Below are 26640 nucleotides of genomic sequence, written 5' to 3' on the forward strand. Positions count from 1 at the left end.
GTTAAGCTGCTTCCAGATCTTAACGTTGATTTTTTTTCAGAACTTAAAATAAAACCTTCTTTCCTCTGTTGTACCGCCATCCCGTAGCCTGTAAAGCCTTACAAACACTGCCCATGTGGGAATCACGCCTTTCTGCAATAAACAGAAATCTACATAAGCTAACAGCAACTATTTCTTCTGACAAAGGTCCATGTTTGTAAAAATGGGTAAGAAATTTAGGTCTGGGATATTGACTCAACCCATTTAAAAAGCTCCTTCCAGGACTCAAAACACACAGAAATTTCCTCTCCAGAGCAGCCCAAAAAGCAAGCAAATGAAACACATCACTGTTTACCATTCAGCAAACTCCCTACTTTCACCATCTTTATCCAGCCACTCCAGGCGAGACACTGCAGTAGCACTGATCTACCATCTCTGCCCGAACAAGGAGTGATCGTGATTTGAGTGACAGCATGGTTCCCATCTGCGGTAAGAGCTGACATATGGATCTAACTCCCTTTCTTTCCATGTATTATGATACAAATATAATTTCATGTTTACTTGTACTGCTCGGATTTTGCATAAATACAACGCAAGGCTGAAACGATGCCTGGAGCCAGAAAAATCTCTAAAAGAAGAACTGAGAACTACATAAACAACTCCACGCTAACAAGTGTCTTTCAGGAATACCTTGCCATGATTTAGCTTGAAAAACTGAAGCAGACTTAAAAAGGGAAGCTGTAGTTCCATCAAATATTTACGTTATGGTGGCTCTCACAGGTTTAAATCAGGTCACAGATCCATTATGCTGGCACTGGATAACTGCAGTGAGCGCTGATCCTGATTCTAAATCCTGTCTCTTTCTTGGACAGGGGGAAGTTAAGTTTCTGATAAAGCAGAATAGTAGAGAGGATGGGGGAGACACCAGGTAACAAGAACAGGATGGTTATGTGTAGACCTGCTGAGTGAAATACTTTATTCTGGTACCTAGGACACAGACCGGCTCTCTTTAACCCAGCTAGATGCAGGCATCCCTCTGCCTTCTCTCATTTTGGTTTTCTGATCATCTCACCTATTTCCTAGGACCTTTTATCACAGCCACCTGCAACTAGTTGGACAAGGCTGTGCTGCAAACCCACCTGTAAGGTTTTGGTCAACTCTTCGTTCACACACCTCAGCATTTAAGCCGCACTCGATATCCAGGGAGACGAGATTAGGTTGTCCGCTCAAGCAGCTCCTGTGCTAGAGATTTGTAATTCTTCTCTGTCATCTTTGCATTCACCCAGGCAAGGAACAATCCCCTCTTTCACACTGTCCTTGGTCTCAAGCTTTGCAAATTAAACAGTTGTTCTTCAAGAAAGGATGCAAAAGGACACAAACATCCTCTCCCTGCACTTCTCATTTCCTAGGCTGTTGCCACATCTTCTTGCAACTCTTCAAGGTCCCCCTAGTCTCATTCTACTAGAGACACAAAGTGCCCAGGCCAAGAGCAGCTCTGTTCATACCTTTCCTTTTCCTGACCCAGAAACAAGCACAAACTATTATCTCCTCCTTTATTTGAAATGTAAGTCACCTGTGGTGATAAAGCACTAACATTGCTCCAATAATACTGACTTGCTCTGTATTTATTTTCACAAATACAAAAGACAAAGCAAGCATAAACATCCATGTAAAAATGAAATTCCAATTTAAGGCGTAAGCCAGGAGTAAAAAAACCTCCCAAGCCAGCATAAACACTTGGGCAGGTTTATTGCCATAGTCTTGGATACAGCACACCCCAATAAATATAATGTGCAGAACTGCAGGTGAGCACTCCATGAAGTGTACCAAGGGACAGGCTCTTGATTCTGGGTTCTCACCACGGCCTGGAGCATGAAGCCAAGGTCACAGCCTGAGCAGTTGTGATTCTGTGTGCTGGACTGGCTGTAAATACTTAACATTTTAAAACAATATTCACACTAAACCCTTGAAAAGCCAATGCTTAGGAGGAATTTGAGCAGCAGAGTGGCTGCAGTTCACCCTTTCCATACAGAGACATCAAGATCCAGGATTGCCTTTGATGGTAAAGCAGGACTGCATAAAATCCGTATGGACGAAAAGCCTTTGGGTGATAACAGAAAAAACGTGTACATCCACAAAAGAGTTACACAATAAAAAGGGACACATCTGTTCCGATACTGGAAGACGCTGAGACCAATATGCAGATGCTGACCTTCAAAAATGCTGGTATTTCAGCAATAGCCCTGGAGTAATCACTTCTTGGGTTGACAAAGATCTTTGAAGAGAAGCACATTTTTAAATTAAAAATCAGCTAACTGAAAGGCTGTCAATCTTCCTTGGTGCTGCAAACACAGGAACATTCATAAAGCTCCAGCAGCTGGACGTATTCCAGTGCAAAATGAAGTTCTCTTACCACACTCATGCACCAACCGTGGATGGGTCTGAACATCCAGGGCACTGACTCGCAGCTGGGTCAAAACGCTCACTCCGAGGATCAGGCCCTGCGGCTGGACGATAGCTCAACAGGCTCTCCAGGTGAGCAAAACCGCAGCGGAGAACCAGGGAGGAATTTCAGACTTATGCTGATGTCAACGTCTCTCTTGAACAGCTCCGGACTAAAGCTCCCAGGAAACGGCTAGAAGGCACTGCGAGAACCAACGTGCTGTCGTGAGCTGCTTTGCCAGCAAGTTCTCCTCCAAGAGGCAGAGCCCAAATACTTGGGGAACGCTGAGAACTCCCAAGGTAACTCTCGTTGTCCTGTGGAGCCATTAGGCAGAAAGCTCCTGCAAGAGGTTGTTCCACATCAATTGCTCCCCTATCACTATGCCTATAGGCCTGGACTGTGATATAGAAAGGGTGCCCTGCCTTGGTACAGCCCCCATAGAATCACAGAATGGTTTGGGTTGGAAGGGACCTTAAAGATGATCTAGTTCCAAGCCCCCTGCCGCGGGCAGAGACACCTTTCACTTGCCCAGGTTGCTCATCTACGATTCAGGCAGAATGGACTCAAAACTTGGGAGATTATAGGGATCAGAAACCTGGGCTGGGGACTGCCTCCTCACTCTTTCCACAGCTCCAGCTGCACAATATGCTGGCCCGCAGCAGCAAAAAGCTTTCTTCACTCCTCGGTGCTTCTCCTCCAAGTCAGGAACTGGCTGCAATCCAACAAGCGGCGCTTCAAAAGGTAGCCTGATGCTTATCTGAGCTCAAAGTACAGCCAGCTTAGCTGGTAGGTTAGGTGAGAGGTCCCCAAAAGACACTTTTTTCCTGCAGCACAGCTCTTCAAAGCAACGCTAGTGCTGCTAGCCCTGCAGAAGCACGCGGGAAGGAGGAAAACCAGCATGCCAGCAAACACAGCACATCTCAGCCTCCTGGCTTTGCGTCGTCTTGCTCCGCGGGGAGTCAGCTACATGGCCGACCCACACCAGCGATAAATGCAAGATGACTTCCCACTGGCTCTGGGGAACGTGCCAGAGTGGAGCTGGTTTATATCCACTTAGCCATCCCAAATTCACCACTGCTTGCCCACGTGTCGGCTCTCTTTGCTCATAAAATAAGGCCAGCTGGATACTTCTCTACCTGAACAACTGTGACAGCAGATTCCTATCTGTGTACCACCGTGGTGCCAAACAAACAGCCAACAGGACAAGGGTATGTAACCACTCCTGACTTCTCAGTGCAGCAAGACTGACAAGCCTCAAAGTTTTATTTTTAATGAGAGATTAAGGCCAAGTCAGGAAACTGTTCAGACTGCCTGGCTGGTGAGGTGGGAAGGTGGTTACAGTCTCTCTGAAGCAGGATGCAGTGAGTTTTAAATACCACACCAAATCAACGTGGCTTGGGTGACCACCCAAGGCTTGGGGCAGAACTATGTGCACAGAGATCAGCATGCAAAAGAGCTTATGTACAGCACATAGAGGTCAAGAGCAGTGGTTTTCCTCTGCTTTTTTTAACCACTGGACAATCTACCTAATGGAAAAAGATCTTCCAAGTACTCGTGCAGTGTTACCAAACAGCCAAATAAGATTAGTCTAAACTTAATGTTTATTACTTCCCCCTTCCCAAACAACAAAAAGCCTGCAAGGGAACATGCTTTTTTTTTTTTTTTTTTTTTAATTTTAAAAAACACATTGCACTCATTTCAGGGACTACCTTCTTGTGTAACTGATCACAAGCCCGCCACACACCACAGGTTGAGAAACCATGGTAGGAGATGGGGGACAAGGCATGAGAGCAAGACCTCTGCTCCAGTCCTCAATTTAGTACCTGCTCCCCTCTGCAGACTGGGACAACTGGTTTAGCATGTGGCTGTTCCCCATTTGAAGGGCACAGGATCCGCCCACCTCGGAAGTGCGTACCTTGTCCAGTGCTCTCAGGTCAATAAGCTCTTGCTGGCAAAGTCAAGGATTTCTTTTTTATGAAACTTGGAGGTTAGGAGCCCATTCAGAGCACTAACAACCGAGTCAAATATAACACGGTGCACTCACCGTGGAGGCATTCACTGCACAGTGGTGGCGTGAGGTGCTGTGTAATGTCAGCTTGCTAACAGCAGAAGTAGAACAGTTTATGTTACCATACTCAAATTCTAGTAGCTTTCCAAAACAATACCATAAATAATTCTGCAGCAGCTTCACGAGGAAAAGATCAGGACAGAAAAATATGGCTGTAGCTGATGGAATATAGTGGCAGAGCTATAAACTCTGGACCTCCTGCTCGGAGTGAATCGCTGAGCGGTCCTTCTTGGAAGCGGAAAAACAGTATCCACAAGCTTACAGACTGGTGCTAAGAGCAGCATTCTCTGGAAAAACATGCAGAACTAGCACAAAGCAATTGCCCAATATCAGTTCATCTCATTGCTTAGGTGCACCATCACCTGATGCCCAGGCTTCAGAGACTGGCACAGAAGGCAGTGAATCTCTGCCAAGCCAGGCTGAAAACACCTACCCCATTTTGTCAGTCTGTTCCCATTCTCCGATTGTAGCAGGGAATCTGCAGAGGGTGCACAGTTGCACGTCAGACCGGAGTGGAGACAGGGATACAAATTACCTTTAGGTGTCTCGTCTTTCCCCTTAGACAAAGCTAAGCGTATTTGAAAGAACAAGCATTTTCACATCGCTTATAGGTCAGAGTAAGGATCAACACACACAGGGAAGAGCAAGCTCAGAATGGTCACAGGCGATAAGTGACTCATGAAATTCTAAGTAGCAAAATGTAAGGCAATCCAGAGAGAAGCTGAAAGTAAAAATAGCAGCTGCAGTTAAAAAGAAAAATTAAGCACAGGTCAGGAGAGATCTGTTAAATCCTGGCTGGAGCTAAACGCTGCTTCATTCCTGTACTGGCTGCCACAATGTCTCGTTATATACATACACACACATAGACACACACACACTTCCATATGTTTTGTGTACATACTAGGCATTTTGTTTTGCAAAACACTTAGGAGAAAGGTGAAATATAAATGCGAGATATCTGCAGATAACTGGGCCAGAGATGGAAGGAAAATGAGAACTGTGTATAAATATACAGAAGTTATTTGAGAAATTGAGGCTCTGAGCATATTGTACGCAAACTCTGCAGCTGTGACATTTGATTATTAAGAAACCAGAGTGACTCAGTGCCGGCCTAATATTTCTGCAGATTTTAGCAATAAAATAAATGCCACGGTGCTTCCAGGTAAGAGCTGAGGCTCCCAGGTTCACGTTTCTACTGCTCCCATCATCTAAGCAGGGCAGGACATTCACACTCTGCGCTTCCTCCCGTGTTTATGGCATCCAAGAGCATTAATCTCCGGCTCTTGGCAGGCATATGGACTGATTAAAAACATACAAAATTTACACAAAGTGTTCTTGTGACTTGGGAGCTCAAAACAGTACTTCAAGTACTTCACAACTCCCCTTTGAAAAAGCAGGAACAGGCTAAGCAGAAAGTTCCCCCGAAGATATTAAATCCCAGAGGGAAGGGAAAAGTAGTGAAGCAATGCCAGCAGGGTTACTGAAATCATAAACAGCTCAAAACATATTGTCTAGGAGAAAGAAAAAATGGAACGAAACATCTACCAGGGGAGTGCTTCGGGTCCTCATAAGCACGCAGGGATATTTACATTAATTGACAAAAGCATTAAGAGCAGCAGCATTTGTTAGCTTCAGAAAGCAATTGGGTATTTTTCAGGAGTTGGTTTTGTTCTAACGAACTCCTCAATTTCAGGAGGTTTGTTTCAACCCTGAAGATATGGATATTTAGGGATCACCGGCAGAGTTAGTTCATCTCAACAGGAGCACTCAAGCCCAGAGCCAACCTGACAGCCCTACATCTGGCTCCATTTAGATTCGTGTTCTTCCAGGATGCGCATTTCCCTTTTTACTGTACGTTGTATAGCTCGTTAGGAAAAAAATCATCCTGCACCAATATGGGACCTGTCCGATTACACAGCAAAGACCAAGCAAGGAACAGGCAGTGCCAGAAATACCAGAAAGGTACTGCAGGACATGATGAAACACTGGAAGCTCTCTGAGGAACTGCTCTTTTCACACAGATCCCAGGATGGTTTAGGTCTTTAAGCAGGGGCATCACCTGCATTGTCAGGAGAGCACTGTCCCTGGGGCAGCATCATTTAACAGACTACAGAAATAATTACCAACCCAAGAAGGGCAGGAAATACATGCCATACATATTTGAGAAGGGAGCTGTGGATGGGACAAGGGAGCAAAGATTTGGCAGGAGAAGAACCACCACACCGAGTGAAGGCTTCTGCTAGAGACCCTCAAAGGTGAAGAGGACCACCACTCATTTAGGGTTTAAGAAAATATCTGCACTTTTCCAGAAGACAAATCTGGAACCCACTTTAAAACCCTTTTCTATTCAGGTTTGTCAGTCACACTTTAGAAGAGAACACCAAGTTTTCACGTACCTTATACTCAGAGCCATGCTGGGATAAAAGCAATTTGAACAGATTAGAAAGCAACTATTAGCAGTCATTTTTCAGAAGCGGCTTTCTAGAATGCATGGATATGCTTCAAGCCATCATGTTATTTGCCGCAAAAAGCCCATGCCATGTTCAAGACTGCATTAAGATTTTCTAAGATGGAAAGAAAATTTTAGCCTACAGTACTAGAGGAACAAGGAAAGCTGCAAGGACAGCATTTTTGCTTTAAGCTTTAGCATAAAAGTGTAATTTATTAAAGGAAAAGAAACTGCTGGATTCTATACTTTATACAAGCCAGTGACTTACATAGACAATTTGAACTCTGCATGTCATCACCACAGTGGGAGCTATGCGGTGCTGAGAACAGAAGGGCTGCAAATAAGCTACATGTGTGCTCTAGATGACCTTCTGTCCATTTATGGGCTCCACCATCTCTGAAATCCTTCACTTCCACCTCTTTACAGATCAGAGATTGCCACAGCAAATTTCTTCCCTACTAATTCCTACCCCTGTGTTATGCAGAGCTCAGGCTGGCTGAGGACTGCTGGGTTAGGATACCCATGCTCACTGGAACAGGCAGACCTGGGAGAGAATAGGATCCTCTCATTTACAAGAGAATGCTCCCAGTTCAGCTGGGACGAAGGCTCAGGCTCGCTCTGGAGCTATCTGTAATGCCAAAACCAGTGGTATCAGGCACTACACACCAAGTCTGCCTCCGAGAGCAACCGTGCGGAGATCGGGCTGGCCCAGAGGAAGGGGCTGAGACGCCACTCAGCCCTGGCTGTCCAGATAAGCTGGGCTGGGGCAGCAGAAATGGGAACAGACAAAGAAAAATAAACCTCTTCCTGCAGCCAGCTGGGAGCTTCCCCGGGTCCTAGCGCTCTCCTTGGCGCTTCCACTCCCCAGCTCTTTCCTCCCCGCAGCAGAGCTGAGCCCTGCTTTCCTAAGCCAGCTCTCGTCTAGAATCGACTGTTTATTCAACCTGAAGCCTCAGCTGCACGCTGCTTCGCCCGGGAGGTACCCTGCGCTTCCAGCAGCCCTCGTCCAGCAGACAGCAAGGCAGGCCCTAGAGCAAGAGCCAGCCTTTTGGGGAGCTCAGCGAGAGAAGAGGTGGTTTTCAGCCACTCGAACAGAGACTCGTAGGGCGAGGGATGCATGCTAGAAGGTGCAATGAGTCTGGAATAAGAGTCACAGTGGGTATAAGCAAGCTGACGGATGGAAAGCTGCTGTACTAAAAGGAAGGCAGCAGAAGCAACATTAGAAGGGACAAAGCAATTTGAGCAGAAAATAACCCCCTCCACACCCACCCACCACCCTCCCCAAGTTCACTATGAGAAAGGCCATCCTTGTGGTGTCAGTTTTGAAAACACAGCTGGGCCAACTCTGATCCCAGGCTGCCTTTTACTCCTGCCTATCCCAAATGGCACAAAACAGCCTCCAAGCCAAACCACCAAAAGGTCAAACCTACCATGTTCTGTGCAACTAACCAGAGCCTAAATCAACAGCAATACAAATACACAAGAGCCTGGCCAACGTTTAGCTGCATCGACTCCATAGGCTACTGGAAAGAAAGTTTGGTTTTGCTTTAAGCCAGCAACCCTGATTTCTGATACACACAGGAAGAACATCAGGGGAGAGAAAAATAATCTTGAGTTGAGCAATTAACAACGAGGAAACTAGGTTTTACATGCTTTCTGAGAGTTGTCCGTACCAAACCCATATTTAAGATTGTGAACATGACAGTACCCTGACCTGTATCAGTCTGTGGCACTTGAGAAGCAGGGAGGAAAAGATGACTAGCACCAAATAACATACTGTGCATCTTGTAAACAGTCTCTAACCTAAGAGGTTTATAGCAAGTTTCAGAGCTGACTCAAGAGGAAGGAGAAAGGGGTTCTCATAGCTGCAGCAATACTGCATTGTTACTCAGCTGCATGCACATTTCTGTGGTTCAGCTAAAGTTTCAACAGAAAAAAAAGAAATGTAAAGGATGGCATAAAAACAGCATCACTCTTTCCCAAAAGGCATGGTTCACATTTGGAACTAGACAGATTATTTCTCACACCAGAGAGAGAGAGATATCTTAAATATAAGGCACTCTTAGCGTAAGAGTCTATTTTAAGAAAGCAGCCAATACTTATCAACTCCAAATCAGGATGTTGATATTGGAAGGGACCCATCTCGTCCAACCCATGTAGTCAAGTTTCCACATCATTCTCCTCAGGCAGTTTTCTCCAGTCTTTAGAGTCCTCCGGTGGCTTGAGCCACAAGCACACCCTTCTGATGGAAAAGTGCCATGTCACTGAGTTACCAGCACTTATTTCATAAGCCAGAATACAGATGTTGGAACTTCATGCATCTGCTCCAGTTTTTCAAGCAACATTGGCTATTTTATTTATAGCCTAAGTGATTGGAATAAAGTTAGGTACCGGAAGACATCTGAGTTAGATCACTGTTACCCAAGGACAAAGATAGGATGGATATAGTCTAAAGAACATTCCCTTATCAAACTTCCTATTTGCTCTCAAAGGTTAAATTTTTCTGGTGATAGGTCCTTGCTTCTATGTTCCTCCACATATGCATCACCTAGTCCAAGAGGACAGAGGTTTCAGCTCCTGCCTTCACTTCCATCCACTTTTGGACAAGAGGTCCCAAAAGCTAGGTTCATCCCAAGTCCAAGAACATGCACTGAGGTCTTTGCTCTCCATACTAAATGAGTCATTTTATATAAACAGGCTTCAGCACTCACTGTGATATCCTGCACCTTACCCACAAATGGATATACTATTAAAAAAGCACATGGTAGAGACTCAGTTCATCAACACACAAACATATGACCAAATCATGTTTCCAGCTCCTAGCCCTTCAGCCAAAAGACCAAAATTCCTCTCTGCTTAGCATGTGACATCTGGAAGTCTACGGTAAAAGCATTCTGCAGATTTGAAGTAAAGATCTTATGACTGCACTGAGGGTTGGTGCAACTTCACCTGCAACAATGCTGCAAGCAATAACATCTCTCCTGCATAAACAGTAACATGATTTTAACTGAAAGTGATTATTGGTTACCTATAGATGGGGATTTGAAAGGGTATTTATCAGGAAGGTCGACTCTAACTTTCCATACTCCACCTTCATATGGTGCTGCAATGAAAGAAATGCAGGTATTAGACACTTCGTAACTCAGGAGAGAATAAATAGAACTACAGCATTAAGCAAAACACATCCTTACAAGAATACTTAGCTCCATCAGGGGGTAAGATTTCATATCAAACCTCCTACGGTAAAAGCCTTTTTCCTGTGCTGCCTGACAAGAAATACATGGTTTTAACTGATACTGCAGAAGATCTCGGAACAAAGACACAAGAGCCTTATTAGAAACAGAGACTTTGGAATAATCTACTTACCTTTAGAGGTGTTACTAAATTAAGGCACACTGGAGACCTGACTTGTGATCTAGTCACTAGAAAAGCCATCTTAATGATAAACTCCGCAAAAATTCAGATGACTGATGCAAAACTTATGAGCCAGGTCTAGAAAAGCTAAGGATCAACAAGGGCTGTGCTGAAGGCCATAGCAGAGGGCTTAGTTGTCCAAAGGCAGCATCCAGCTCTGCTCAGCTCCAAGGGAGGTGGTTCATCTGCATTAATGCTCACAGTTGTATTTCTCCCCGCCCTTGAGAGAGCAGCCTTCAAACACTGCTGCCCTTTGATTTCTCACCCCCACTTAGATTTGCTCATCTCTTCTTCCACTCCAGAAGAGTGTGTCATTTTACTGTTCCCCACCATGAGCCATTAGTTTGTTTTTATAGAAGGGCTGGGTCATATACTTACTTCCTTGTGGTCCATAAAACTTCACAACAAATTCATTGAGTCCTCCTAATATTGTGACTTCGTGTTTGCTCTCAATACTGATACATCAAGTAAAGGAAAACAGTCAGTCCAGGAAACAAAACCCATTTAATCAAGTACAGGTAACTTGCTAGAAGTCAAACCAAATAGTTTAAAGCCAAATATTCAAAATATTCTACAACATGCAATTCAAGCAACATGACACATCTAAGTGACCACACCACCACAATGACGTTAGTAAAAGCCAATTCTACACACTGAAGAATCCCTCCCCCTGCATTGAGCAATCTCAAGATGGTGCCTCCCTTCCCCTCAGAGCTGCTTAGTGTTCTCCATCTACTTCTGCAGAGCATAAGCTTCGATTTCAGAAAACGCCGAGTCCCCATCAGCAACGTATTTGAAAACATATTCAGGCTGTGGAGGGGAGCTAAAGATCTAGAAACAGCAACCGCTCCAAAGCCTCACCGCACACAGACATGAACCCCAGGGGCAAGGCTCAGAGGTGAGGCCAGGACTCAGAGAGACCTCTCTCCTTTCTGTGCTCAGGAGATGAGCCATGAAGCAGAAAGTCACCCTTGCCAACCACTCACATTAAATGTTTACTCTCCTGCCCAGATTAGAGGAGCAGAACTCGCCCCAGTCCCTGCTCTGACAAATGCGAGAGCTGATGAATTCAATTCTTCTTGGCTGCCTTCGGCGCTGTCAGATGGCCTCCCACAGCTACGATGCAAATTACGGCAATCTCATGTTAATTTGACTTGCAAGACCAAAAAACTCTGCGTCTTCGGAGAGATGGCAGAAGGGCGAGATTATGAGGCACTGTTACAGTGCAAAAAGAACAACTGTATTTCTCAACATTTAAAGGAAAGAATCAAAGCGCCAGTGCTTTGGGAAGAAGGGAATACAAACGGAAAGGCAAGAAATCTTCATTTCAAGTAAGGCTCAGTTAAGAGAATCAACAGTGATGTTTCAGCACCCAAGCTTGCTGAAGAATTCTGCTATAAATCAGGGTTAATGGATTGTGAATAATATCCTATAGCAATTACCTTTAATCAATAATCTTAATATGAATTATGAGGGAAGCATCAGAAAAAAAACAGAGCAGGAGAAAAATCAAAGGTTTATTCCCACCTGAACTTCAGACTGCTTCAGCTTTGCACCACACAGGCTGCCCTCATTTGAGGGAAGGGGGCAACAGCACAGAATATCTCATAAAAGATCCTTAACATCACAGCAGCAAGCTTCGCAGAAATGCTTAGGCTAAGAGGAACTGAAGCCAGCTTCCCTTTTACAACCAAGATTTTTCACTCTGATGCAAAAGGTTTTCTGCTTTCAAGGCAAAAAATTTGCCCAGGAAGCTCTCCACTTCACAGCAATAATGCAGATCACCCTTGCACCTTCATGGCGCTAAGCAACCACACACCCATGCACCTGGGCACACATGTACATGCTCACTTAAATATTCCTGACCCACCTGGGACCTACCACCAGGAACAAGTAATTCTCAGCTCAGACCTACCCCCGATCTCACATTACGGTCCATGAAGTCTGCTTAAGGTGCATCACAAACTACTTTAAGAGAAGAGGCTCCTGTATCCAGAAGTGCCAATTCAATCCTGGCAGTCTGTGTGCGTACTCGTACACAGGAGATCCAAGTCCCATCTGCGGGGTCCGTCAGGATTTATTACAGTTCCTCCAGTACAATGACTCCCAGATTGGACAGAGTTTTCCCACAGTGCCAGCTCCAAAAGAATTTGGATGCAATAACCCTCTTCCCCTCATTCTCATGGGGAGGGAGAAAAGTTTATAGCGGTTTGTTTTGGCTCAAGAGTTTTCTTGGTTCAGCATAAGCTGCTCTGCCCTACAGTTAAATGGCAAGTAGCTCGCTGCACCTGGCAGTCACCCAAGAGCAGCTCACAAAGGGCAGATCAATGCCTTGCTGCCCCAAGTGCCAGTGATTTCTCTGCTAAAAGCCATCTCTGGGAAAAGCTACATCCCTACAGGTTTGCAGAGACTAGCTTAGCACTGAAGTACTGCAGCTTGCTTCAGTCCTGATGTTAAGGGACACCTGTCACCAGATCTTTTCACATCACCCGGTACCGTGACAGTAAGTTTTAAATACAGGCTCAACTGACTTTAAGTTCCTTTGAAAATGTACACGGTCATTTAATGGATAACTATTCCAGGGTCAGAAACGGGCTCTTATACAAACTTGCCGTGTATGATGATGCCCGAGAGTGAAACGTTTAATACTGAAGTATGTTAACACTTACAGCAGCTTCGCGGATCAGGTTAAATACAAATGGTTTTACTTAGGACTAAATCAAGTACCACTTAATAAAAAACAGCTCTCCCAGCCTGATCTTCAGAGTGAGCTCCTGAGCAGCTGCAGCTTATACGCTCTTCTGCTCCGCAAGTCAATACTGACCATAAATTAAAGCAGAGCTTTCTGCACTCAGACTCAGCCCTAGCGTTCCCAAATTCAAAACACTATTAGTAAGCAATGCGGTGCCATATTTGATTACTGTTCCTGTTGTGGCAAGGACCTAAAATTCCTACAAAAAAACCACAGCAAGTGAGTTTGGTTTACAAAAAGGATATGTATTGGGATGCAGATGCTAGGTTTGGGAACAACCACATTGTTTATTAACATGATACAAGAGTTTGAGGACAGACTATAAACAAAGTGAATTTCAGCAATAAAGCCCTTGTATCAACACAGGGGGTATCTCTGGAAATGCATTAGCAGAACTGAGGAAGCTGGGGAAGCCCTCTTTCCTAGGCACGAGGTAAATTCCACGTGAGCCCCCACTTTCTAACACAAGTAGGGTGACTCATCTTCCCCCTCCCCTCTCTACCAAGTTTTCTCTAAAGGTAGAGATGCCCAGGATCAAAATCCCACTGATAAAATGATTAAGAGCATTAACAGGAGAAGTGCATGGAGCAATTACAGAAAGAAGAACATTTACACCCTATGAGTTCTTTCCATCTCCAGCAAGTCTTCAGAAAAGGAAATATTTATTGCACAAGCTGGGACTCCAGGAAGACGGGGAACCTGAGGCAGATCTCAAGGCTTCTCCATCCCACAAAGCTGTACTAGGGAACCCCCTAACAGCACAAGGGAAAAGCATGGGGGAACAGCAGAAGGGACTTGACACGTTTGGAGGACTATTGGGATCACGTTGCCAGAGAAAGCTGCACCACAGCTCGTGGTGATGTATCTCAGAGTAAAGAACGCAGGCTCTGACCCAACTATTTTCTCAGCTCGGACAGATTTTTTCCATAAGGCAAAATTCTTACAACCAAATCCCAAATGAATCCCATTCCAAACAGGCCAGCAATTAATCAGCCGTCTCAGATCCAAAAAAAAGAGTTGCCAGTTTGTAGACCCACAAGACTTAAGGAACCCAGTTGTGCCTAGGGCACAACAAACCTCCCCTCCTGCATTCAGAGCTAGACAAGGCCTGGTGCTGGATCCTGCAGCAAGCCCAAGTAGCTCCCAGGAAGGAGAAATGCTCCAGGTCTTCAGCAAACTGCATACAGCTTCAGGAAGCCCCAGGAAAAGGGCATCAAGAATTTGGAGCAAGATTTCCACAATTAAGGTGACCAGACTGTTCACAGCAGCCCCCACGCTGTTCTCGCTATGTTTGCGTCCAGGATTCCCATCCACCTTTCATCGGCTACTGATGTAAATCTGTGCAGAAAGCACTCCTGTGAATGCTCAGGACTTCAAACATGCAGTCAGCATTCATGGGGAAGATCAAAAACCCCTCACCTTGTTTCAGTCTACTCTGTCCAGACAAATTCCTCTATGCCCCCACTCTCTCTCTCTCGCCGCACTTTTCATTATTCAGATTTACAGAAACAGAACGAGCAGTTAATGGATAAAGACCTCAATGTTCTCGATTTTAGTGACAATCCAGTGGTTCATACTGGTACAAGCAGTCTGCCTTCTTTCCACAGCAGGGCACATGGCTACACTGTTTGTATACTGGGTCAAGATTACAGAGGTACAAAACCAGCCTGTAACACATCACATGCACTAAAATGCTTAACAAAAATACAACCAAATCCCTTTCAAGACTCTCAGCTTGCTCCTACTAGTCTAGGTGACTTACGGCCTTGCTGCTTTTATCTCCTTATCATCTCAGTATACTAATTTGACTGTGTCAAATATAGCCAGTGAAAAAGTTGAGAAAAGAGCAAAATCTGGATACAAGTCAGGTTGCTAACAGATAAGAAGTTCAAAAGCTTTACCTTAAGACCACAGAAACTAGAAGGGAGTCCTGAGGACCTGAAGATAAATTATCTTAGTCCCAAAACTATTAAGAGAATTTTAATGACAGTAAGTGTTGAAAATATTTAGATGATGATATGGAAAGCAAGCTTATTTTCAAATATCAGTTCAGAAGGGGTTGCTAGGAGAGAGACAGAAGGGAATTTTTCTGCAGCTGATTACAGACTCCCTATATAGTGCCTGAAATGTGCCAGAAGCGCAAAGGCCAACCGCACCACGTATTAGCATTACAGTAACATCCACAGCCCCCTATCAAGATCAAGGCTCTATTGTTCAGGGTTGAACTCGTAGGAAATTGTTTCTTCGGTCAGAATGAAAAGTGATTTAAAGCATTTTGCCCATTCCGCATTGGGACAAAAACCCACACAAAACCTTTCAAATCTGGAAAGTGAGAGACTGCCCAACCATCAGTCAGAAATAGACTGGCCACTATGGATTTGCCTGTTCCAGGGTCCTGGTCCCATTCCCTCATCCTTGTGTGGGGCCACCCACCACTGTAGGGCTGGATCTCCCCTGCAGTAACGAAAAAAAAAAAAAAAAATTTGTTAGGATTTGACTTCACACCCAGATCTCCCAAAATCCCAGATGAACATCGCGGCCAACAGATGGCTAGTCTGTTTGCAGGATTGAGTGGCTTTTTCCTGGCAAACATTTAGCCTGAAAAAAAAAAAATCCCTTCATGAAGTTTCTTTAAAATTAACATAAGTTATAAGCTTGGGCAAATCAGTTTTCCAGCTAAAAATATTTCACTGAAAATATTTTTGCAAGCCTAGCAACACAAATGGCCATGAGCAGCCTGCCCCAAAGAGGCAGACAAAGCAGAAAACTGGAATGCCCCAAGGAAAAATAAACTTGTACATTCATCTATGTGCATCTCGATACAAGGTCGATGGTGATTAGCAGAAAGCAAGTCCCTGCCTTCTAAGGATCTCTGCCATGTCCTCTCCTACTTACAGAGACTTGTCTACAGCTATCCTTCCAGGTGAAGAACCTCACTAACGAAGACATTCTGAATTTGAGGGAAAATCGTAAGACTACACCTATGTATATTTAAAAAAAAATTTAAAAAAATCATCCAGCTCTGCCACCTGAGTAGTTGAGAACCCATCTTTGAGAACATAACTCACCATATTTTGTGACAAAGGGTGTTTTAAAAATAAGGTTAATATAGTTGATTTTTTTCCTTCGCAATGAGCTTTGCAGACAGCGAGCGCTGCTACACCACCCATGCGATGGAAGTGCAGCCACTTTAGCTGCTTGTGGTACAGAAAGCACCGCTCTGCTTGTTCGAGGCATCAGAGGTGTGAATTCTTCTGAGGTATTTGCAAGCAGAATTTTGCAACATAAATAGCCTCTAATATTGGGACTGATGGTTATTCATGTTTATTTTCTTACAAAGGTGAACAACTTCCACTCCAACACACTTAGACAACTTACACAACCTGCAGTTATCTGTAAGGAGCCCTATGATTTAGCAGCGTTACCGGTTACGCTGACGCGTGGGCAGCAAAAGGGCAAGTTCAGCTCAGTCGCCTCCCTGCCTCCAAGCCTTCATAGGCTGCCTTGCCTTCTCTGAACTCCCTGCCTTCATCTGATACAAGCTACCCGAGGTGCCAGCTGCACACGTGAAACCACAGCCAACACCAGGACTTCTATGCTTTAAGCATCAGGAATATTTATTCTTATTTTCCCCAAGTAAAAGTCCCTGCCCTTTACTCACATTTAACTTTCTTCACACTTCTCTGTCTATCCCTGGAGCACACCAGAAGAAAGGACGCTTAGTCAGAAGCAAAAAAGGTTAAAAAGAAAAACAAGCTCTTGTGATTTCTTCAAGCAGCAAGAGGCAGCACTTTTTAGTCAACCTGTTTGTTGCGAACTTCTTGAGAACTCCAGGCTAAACCCATTTAGATTATTAAAATCCATTGGTTTCCCCCAAGCTAGTTATTCCCATTGCCACAGGGCACCGCTCACAGTTTCCAGCTTCAAGCAAAGGGGTTTTCTAGCACCAGAAATAGGTTTGCTATTTGCAAAGCACATTGTGTTGCAAAATTTCTGGTGTCAGTATCCACAGCCCCATGGTCTGCAGCAGCCCAAAGAAGGGAAGACACCACTGGGGCAATCTGCAGTTTATCTTCATGTAGCTGGGGCAAATCTGTCTTCCTTTGATCTGAATTGGGCTTGCCCAGGAATCCCACAGCTTTGAAAGACACAAAACTCACTTAAATCCTACAGCGTAAAGGAGGAGGACAGCAAGCCACTTGTGGGCAGTCGTGGAAAGCTCTGAAGACAACCAGCTCTCCCAGCCCTCCATGCTCCTTACTGCTGCGACAAGTGAACCAGGGACAGCATTACACAGAGGTGGTTTCACTTGTCGTAAGATGACAGCTGGTTATGATCGCAGCCGAAAATGCTCTGGAAGCGAGGGAATAGTGAATGAATAACTGAACAGCAACCTGTGCTTGGTTCCTGGCTTATTTTATTGCACACAAGCATTTTCTTGTTAGAAATGCAGCTTTGTTTAAAAAAAAACAAAAACAAAAACACACAAACCAAAACAAACAACCCTTACTCACCGCTTCTCTACCAGATTTTAACTGAGATGAGAAATCACACAAGAAAGAGTATTCTTAAGTTACTCTGCACACACCCTTCACAATTTCACATCATGAATAGCAAATTTCCCCGAGATAAACACCCTAGTCACCAGCAACCCCATCAAAAAGCACTTTCCATGTGCAGCCACATGTACTGAAAGGTACCTTTGCAAGTGTGATCAGGGGTTTGGGGAGAAGGAAGTGCTGCTCCAGCAAGTGCTCCAGTCTGGCTTACTTTCTTTGGAGCTCTTGAGGATTTACGTCTGGCCACTCCCCACTAAACTTTGTGCCAAGAAACTGGAGTAATAAGGAAAAGGTAGAAGGAAAAGCCAGCTTTCCCCAGAAGACACTGCATACAAGTTCCCTGCTATGAACCAATTAGAAATTAAGTCAGTGTTTTTCCTACATTCCAGGCTTCAAACCTGGTCTTTCCTTGTCTTCCCTCACCAGAAGTGAAGGGAACCACCACAAAAAGACAACAAGGTACATCTCATACCATGCTGGATTGAATAATACTGCCCTTTTCCTTCAGAAAACAAATTAATTCACTGCCCTCCCCAACTCTGTGCTGTTTCCTTGAAAAGTTTCAACTTGTTTAGAAAAAGAGATAGCAGACAGATACTTTTTTTTTTTTTTTTTTGCCATAGAGAAAACAAATTGGAATAAACTTGTTTAAAACTGTGTTCTCAAGCTTCCACTGGATGGGTCAACATCTAATTGCAGCAGTGGCACCAAGAGCTCCTTCACAACCAGATTAGACGGGAATACAATCAGTGTCATTTTGACAGTAGGTAATGAGCACTGTAGCCAAGCTCCAGTTTTGTAGTCCTGATTACTGAGCAATTCATTTGCATTTACAGACAAGGAAGAATACAACATGTACGAGCATCAGGCCCTCGTTTTACTAGGTATCGTTAGCCAAACGCAATTCAGGAGAACATGTATGGGGCCAGGGTGACAGCTTCTGATTTGCATTGCAGCAGAGCTTTGCTTGTGAGATGACCGTGTTTCGGTGCTACGCATGGTGCTGGTCAGTTCCAGGAGCAGCACATTGCAAGGAAATTGTTTCAAACTACACAAAGCATGCTGAGGTGCTGCTTGAGAAAGGCAGGGAGATGCATTAGTCAAGATGAGAAGCAGCTGGCACACAAGATTTTTAAACATGAAAGGAGGGGACTGGACTTGATGAAAGAGAGTGGGAATGAAGTTGTGATCAATACAGCTTAACTGATGTTCCTGTGCATGACCATAATGCAACATAGCATCACCTCCACAAGCACAAGATTTCTTTGAATCTCAGTAACAGAGGACACACTAGGATCCGAGAGAATTTAAGTGCAATCAGTCCGTAATTATAAGCAACTGCCAATTAGCAAACTCCTTAAATGGATCCTAGCTGGAGATGACTGCACAGCTTGAGGAAGGCATCCTACCAGAAAGGACTAGCAAGGAAGGCAACATGCAGGGCCATGATGCAGGAATGTAAGGCCCTGGGTTTCTCTGGGATAACCGGAGAGGTGAAAATGTCCCCATGATACCATTGCACTGGTCTCCCCTGACCAGATGCTCGAGCCTCCCAGAAGAGTTCAATACAAGCTGCTCACCTGGTGTGAACAAGGCGGAAATAATCAGGAACCTTGTGTTCTCAGCCAGCCACCATGCCAGACGCCACAGAATTCACTACACTGACATTTAAAGTCAGTCACAGGGGAAACCAGAGTCAGATCCAGAAGCATTGAAGACGACAGCAGTAGTAGTTTACATGGCCATACATCTGTCTCTAAGCTAAACCACTAGATATAATGTTTGCATTGCTAAAGCTTCCATCAAGAGAAGTTTGTTACCATGGTGATTGTACATACTGGTAGGAACAGAGTATTTAATGCACGAATAACAAACTTCTCAAACAAGCGAAAAATTTCAAGTGCATTTTAAGTGAAATATCAGAAGGAGAAAATGCAATAGTTTCTTCTTCCAGTTGTGTTGGGTACAGTCGATTTCCTCTTTGTGAGGATTCAACAAGTGCCAAAATGCTTCTGAAAGAGAAACTGTGGTTGTAAAACCACAGAATTGAGAGTGTGACCCCAAATGTGTGCTAGACCTGGCACCAAGCTTAAGATTTAACTGCATTTGGGGGGCTGTGGCCCATCACATGTTTTACAGGAATGTACCAGGTCTGTTAAAAGCAAAATTCATGCAGTTGGAATACTTCACTAATTCAGACTTCCCCGAAGACATGTATTATTTTAAGATGTGGCCTCTTCCCTCAAGTGAAGTTTGTTTTAGGTTTCTGTAGACTTTACTGAAATGCTTTTTTACTCCAAGAAACCTACACGGTCATTTAGAAACTGCAAGCACGTCAAGCCACCTCTGCCACAGCAACATAAAACCCCAAATGTACAACCAACCATCTCCTCAGGCTGTAAAGCCCTTGGGACGTGACATGTTTGTAGTCAAAGCAGAGAGATGCAGAGGAGGTCAGCAGCTGAGCTTTGGCAAGAGTTTTTATTTAAGAAAAAAATCTAGAAGTATCTCAAGTTCTTGATTTTAAACAAGATAAAGAGTTTAATGGGGGGAAGGACAAAGTGTCAAAGCAAATATTTCCATCCTGGTAAATTCAGAGTTATATATTCTGTTGAACATAAGCTTAATTTTAAGATGCTTTGGCACAGAGCAGTTACCAGTTCTGGAACCAGAGTCCCCATCCTCTTTGCTCCCCTTTACCCAGGATCTTTTCTGGACTGCAAGGGATGCTGAACTGGGCCACAGAGACTCACCGAGAGGATGCCGATATGCTGCATCAGCCTGAGCTACATCAATAACACTGAATTGAGAAAGCGTTAAATATGGGAATCCTGAGAATTGCTTTAATAAACACTTCACACCAGGATGTCTCTTCAACAAAAATCCTGAAGTCCTTTCTGAAAGAGGCTTCACACAAACAAACTCAAGCTTGAACTATTAAAACATCAGGGCGGGGGAGGAAACACATTTAAAGCCCTGTCAAGGATCCCACTCCCTTGGAATCAGGATAACATATCACGACAGTTCTCCATGACCTGCCAGGAACATAACTCAGTGGGATTTTTCCTTTTTTTTTTTTTTTTTTTTGGTTTTTTTGGGTTTTTTTTGTTTACAGGCACAACAGAGGTGAGACTCACCAGGAAGTGCTGGTTTAGCACAAAAACCCTGGCAACACACCAAGAACTGGTCCATGTGATAAGCATATGCGATGAGAGCAAGACGGTTAGTTGCTCGGGCTGCCTTTCTAACAAGTACAAAAGGGTTTGGCAACGTGACTGGAAAGATAGCTGTGGGGCACCTACTTAGATGTACTGCCTTCACGTGCTTTAAAACCAGATCTATGGAAAAGGTTTGCTTTACTGACCTTTGCTATAAACCTAATGGAGCCGACAGCTGGAGCAGAGTATCTGAAACACTGGAGCAGGAACAAAAGACAGAGCTGCTCCATAAGCACCTCTTACACCAAGGATACTAAACTATCTACAGCATAGTGTTGTTTTGCAGAGTTCCTTCCAACCCCACACCAGCAGATGCGAGAGTACATGGAAATACTTGATTTATTTCTTGCTCACTGAGGTCACACCTGCACTGGGTTTTTTTTAAAGGATTTTGTAAACTATAGTCTTCAGAATTGAGACAGCAACAACTATGTGAAATGCCAGCTACAGCAAGCTGTGCTCAAACTGTAAATAAGACTCAGAGCCCAGAGCAAGCATTGAAGTGGACAGTGCCAGTGAAAATTAAGCAGCACTGGTCCTCACAAAGCTTCTTCAACTTTAAGCATTCAACAACAATTAACATCCTGAGCTTATATGCTTAATATCAAAAAACCTAGTAGTGAACTGCCACCCATCTGGGTGTTTTCGGTACCAACCAGGATGGCAATAAAGTGTCTCAAAGACATTTTGGAAATTATTTCTCCCCCTGAAGAATAGAGCACAACTGACATTTCTTTGTTACTTTGCTACTTGAGCCAGAAGCTCAAGCATTTCTGAGCCTTCCTGGAGGACGGTTGTTATCTGCTAGTCCTCAAAGAAACGAGTTTTAAAACAAATGTCAGAAAACACTTGTATTTCTATAGCATGGGTGTAGGAAATAAAAGCAAACTGAATCTGGAAATTAAGCTAGAGATTAGCACAATTCCCTTGACCTCAAGTAACACAGGGGAAAAGTAATTGTGTGGCTTCAATCCAGACTTCCCACCATCTGTAACAGTGCAATTTGAAGTAACACACAATGCTCTATCAGATACAGGTGTTTGTTTCAGGGTGGATCATACCCCGAGGCACCTGTGGATTTCTGTTCCTTCCAAACCACTTCATTAGAAATACGCTTTTTCAAGAACAAGTTAAATTCTGCTCTTCTGCTGATTCTTGGGTTCAGCAGACAATGCACAGACTGGCTCACTAGCAGGTGGAAAATCATCAGGATGAACATCACTCTTGGGACTGTCTACCTCTTGCCTATGCAAAGGGGCATACACCGATATGTCCATTAACAAAATGCTGTCATTTACAAGTCTGTTGATACAGCACCCACACTTGTAAGGGCACATCTGAAAACAGTGATGGGGAAGCTAAGGGCAGTATGCCTTTTATAGACCGCTTGCAAAACCATGAGGATCAGGTTTGTCCTCTTCTCTGCACTACAGCAAGGAGTCCTGCCAGAGCCTGCCAGAACATCTGGAGGGATCAGATTTGCTTCTCTCCTCCTTGGTTTTGTTAAAAGGCATCTTAGGAACAATGTTTTAACGGAACAGCTCAGACAGGATTTCACACACAATGTTGTTGGGTTTTTTTTATCGCAAACAAATGACCTGAAGGACAGAGTAAGAGATGACTTTACTCCATATCTGAATCACAGAACCGGTGAAGTTATGACAACCACAACCGCCGTTTCCAACACAGACCGTACACTGTTTTCTGTGAAACCAAAGCAGAAAAAACCCCCATGATTTAGGAACAAGCACCTTTCAGACCTTGGTTACAGAAGCTGAAAATTATAGACACTGTTTTCTTTCTTTCTAGGTCACCTTCAATATAAAGAGAAAACACCAAACAGTCCTGCATACCACGAAACTGCAGTTGAGTTTTGCTAAAAGAAAAGGTGTAGGAGTTTCCTGCATGCCACAGTTTTGTACACAAATGCCTACAATGATCCAATAAGCCATTGTCATCATTATTAAATCAATCATCCCCTTTATTCTTACTAAGTAATGAGAGCAATGGGGCACTGTAGCCTATTCAGTTCTTCCTCAGTAGATCCCATAAACAGATCCAACATCCCAGCGCTGGCTGTAAACAGACAAGATGCACAAGGCAAGTGGTTTTGCCCCAGCTCTATTTTGTTCAGTCCATTTGGCCATCTGTATTTGAAGTTTTAGTTTATAAAGATAGGTCTATCACTCAGCTTTCTACCTACTCCAAGTCAGGTTGGCTTACACTGTATGTATCAGTCTTGAGAAAATACCGATAGACACACATTTCCAAGGTTAGGCAGAGGGTCAATATATGCTGTTTCCCATCCACCAAGCCACTAACTCTTAACTGAAAACATGGCACGGCTTTGTCGGTTAATCACCAAACCACCTGTAAAACGTTCACTTCTTATCAGCCTTGGAAATTTAAATCAGGCTGGTGCTTCCATTAGTCTCAGCAATTCCTCTTGCATCCAGCTCCTACCATTGGCTTTTGCACCAAGAAGTTAAATACTCGCCTGTGAACAAGTATTCTTAAAAGTCTCAAGTGCTTCCGAGGGGTTTTTGGCCTTTCCCAAAGGATTAACTGCACAGGATTTTCCTGAAGTTTAAGGTATAAAGATACATTGTGTTTGAGAGGAAGACATGAAAGAGCCATACTTGGAGACTAACAATGATCCCCACACGAGCTTCCTTGTGCAACGGAAAGGCAAGCTTTAGGGACGCTGCAGAAAGGTTGCCAAGGAAGGAGCCTAACAAAGCATTTGGGGCTTTGTTTGTAGATGTGAATGCACCAGCAGGCCTGAGCTCGCCAGCCATCAACAAAACCGCGGCAAGGCAGAGCCGGGGTGGCACTGGTGCCCAGAATGGAGGGTGCCCTCCCTCACCCTGGGACACCCGCCACACTGCATTCAGTCATGTCAAATACCTTTTTTTTTTTTTTTTTAAACAGTTTCCAGGCTTTGAAGACCAGGCCTTCGCTCAGCAGCTGCACCAGAAGCAAAAGAAAGTCGTCCAGGCTATTTCTCAAGCACCGTGGCTTTCTCTAGCTATGCAAAGCCTCAGATCTTAGCATCTCACAGGAAGGCAGGGGTTCATTAAAGCTGCTCCAGCACAAGCAACACCACCACAATCAGAGGAAGGGAAAAAAAGGTAGTTTTTTTTAAAACATGACCAGCAGAACAGCAGAGGGTGTTGCTAAAACACAGGAACACATAGTCCTCGTTGCCGTGGCCCAGCAGTTTCCTCTGAAACAACCTCTGAGCTGTACAGATGGAAGGGCTGGAGAGAGACTGGGAAGTTTCCCTGGAAGGATTTGGAAGGTGTTCTCAGAGCTGGCCATTTTAAAGCTCTTCAAAGCTTCCTACCCAGCAGAAGCACCAAATCCACTTGGAGAGGGGGACCAGGACAGGAGTTTCCATCTGCTAGAGCCAGGAGCTCCTCATCACCCAGCCCTTTTGCTTCTGATCCAAGAGCTTGTTCTAGCACATCTGCTGAGGCTTAATTATCCCCCTTCCCTCTCAACTCCCTAACGAGAAGCACATCAGTTATCTGAAGACAGAGCCCAGGGGAGTTTTACAAATTAGCCATCCCAATTTATGTCCACATATTTCTGGTAGCTGCAGGAAGAACACTTGCCTCAAGGTTTCCTGCAGGAATAACAATACGTGAAGTTTGTTACATGGATCAAAAAAACAAGCAGCCAATTTGAAACTGAACTTTGTAATCGAGTTTTGCATACATCACTGTAATACAAGCCACGCTATCAATATAAATGCTATTGTTAGACCACTGCTATTCCCAGCTTTTAGACTGTGTTACTGAGCTTTGGAGAGTGAAGGCAGTGCTTTCTTATAATTAGTTAAATTCAGCTGAAACAGAAGATTCCTTGACATCATCTGTTTGGGTCACCATTATAGAAGGGACAAAGGAACACTACTGCAACTGCACTAAAAATTAATTAACACGGTTTAGTCGTTAGTGGGTGCAGCTGCCTGAAAAGTGGGATTTTGTCACTGAGTTTGAAGTATCTCCTCCTTCAGAGATGAGCTGAAAAAAAAAACCCCAAAGCTTACACCACTACAGAACAAAAAGCCTGGTGCTGACCTCCGCCAGATGCTCTGAATTACAGGTGACCTCCGGCAGACCCAGCAAGAGTTTCAAAGACACACTTTTATCACAGCCTTCTTTAATAAATCAGAATTAAGCAGACCTGACACACTTTAAGCCATTTTTGATGACAATATTAGTAATCCACAGAAAACCCCCAATTAACCAGTGTGCTACTGCAAATAAACAGAATCCCGAAACCACCAAGGAAGTTAAAGGACAGCTTGGAACTGCAGAACCAGCACACTGTTCCCATCAGCCTTGAAATTTTCCCTTGTACTGTCAGAATGACTTATTCCCCCCCGCCCTTACTCATCTCTGCCATCTTGACAATTTTAACAGAGATGCGGGGCTCAAAAGAAAGGAGGTGGGAACACTCCCTACTTGAAATGTATTTTAAGGTTAATGAGAAAAGCGCTTCCCCCTTCACTCTGAGCACGAGTTGTTCCTACCCCCCAAACCTGCGCTGATCTCCAGCAGCAACCTGAGTTCAGCAGTCCACAACTTTTGGGCTACGGCCAACAGACACAGGGACAACCAAAAACCTGACAGGCTTCTCCTCTTGGCCACTGGGAGCCACTGTCAACCCTAGACGGGACTCAAGCCCATCATCCACGAGGTGAGAAGCTCCATGTCCTACTACTAGTTCAGCAAACTGCCTGTGCTCTTCCCTACAACTCCGTCTGCTCTTCATATGGTGTTACTCAGGAACTTTGCAAACAAACCTCAGCGGTGTCCCTGCTCTGTGTGATTAAAAAGAGAAAGCAGACAGGAATTTCACCTCTCATCTTCAGCGGATGTATGACCGGTTGTAGGGCACGGCCCATGCAGACAGCCCAGAAATAGGGACCAGGCAGAAGGCTGGATACAAAGCCTCACACTTCTGGCTCACATGCTAAATTTAGTCCAGTTTGGTAATGACCTAAAAACAGTTGATGTGGGTTTCTGTGACGCATGTGGCAGCCTGGTCAGCTTCATTCAGCTCCTAAGAGAAGAACGTCCACACTGCAAAGTCCTGATGGTATTTGGGTGACTTCAGGAGAACCAAATGGTGAAAAGTAGTTATCAATTCACACCTATATACAACAGCTTTGACTGAGCCAAGAGGTTTCAGCTTTTGATCCATCCTCTATCTTGCAAGAATTAGGGGAACATTCTCCCCTTGGGTGTTTTACATGCTCTTGACCACAATTTTTGTGTATTAAGGAAAACTAGCAAGAGAAAACTAACATCAGTAACAAGGCACACTTATCTGCAGAAGCACATAACCTGCCAGCTCAGGACCCTCTTTCCTTGAAGGGGCTTTTCTGCTGTTTGAAGCACCTTGTAAAGGATCAACATCATAGCACCATACACCTGAGTGTGCAGCCTTTCCCTGGGTGCTCAGCAACAGATCTCCAGCTGCTATCTGAAATAAAACAAAACCTACAGAGGATTATGAAGTTCACCTATCTTAAGACTTGCTTCTTGTGCCTTCCAAATCTGCAGAAAACTGGGAAGAGTTGCACACAGAATATCCTGAAGTGTCCTAATTACACTCAACTTCAGGTAGCAGCAAAGAAACCTGTGACTTTGGAAGCCACTGAGAGGCACAGAGGACAATTTAAGGACTCACTTGCTACTAACTGCACGTATTCCGAGACTCTTAAAAAAAAAAAAACCAAACCACT

At 44.3% G+C, this 26640-nt stretch overlaps 1 protein-coding gene across 4 annotated transcripts in view; it reads right to left on the reverse strand.

Moving 5' to 3' along the window:
• UBE2H (ubiquitin conjugating enzyme E2 H) overlaps window positions 1-26640 on the reverse strand; it is a 55660-nt gene that overhangs the window by 17066 nt on the left and 11954 nt on the right. For 2 of the 4 annotated variants that reach the window (XM_030014695.1, XM_030014694.1), the window contains exons 2-3: window positions 10732-10808; window positions 9968-10042 (exon numbers count right to left, since the gene is read on the reverse strand). In XM_030014695.1, the coding sequence (XP_029870555.1) occupies window positions 9968-10042; window positions 10732-10808 (152 nt within the window). Of the gene's footprint in view, window positions 1-1118; window positions 2167-9967; window positions 10043-10731; window positions 10809-15418; window positions 16701-26640 lie in introns of those variants that run through there. The other 2 variants (XM_041123629.1, XM_041123630.1) reach the window with 2 other exon arrangements.

The sequence above is a fragment of the Aquila chrysaetos genome, chromosome 5, assembly GCF_900496995.4.
Source record: "Aquila chrysaetos chrysaetos chromosome 5, bAquChr1.4, whole genome shotgun sequence".
NCBI lineage: Eukaryota > Metazoa > Chordata > Aves > Accipitriformes > Accipitridae > Aquila > Aquila chrysaetos.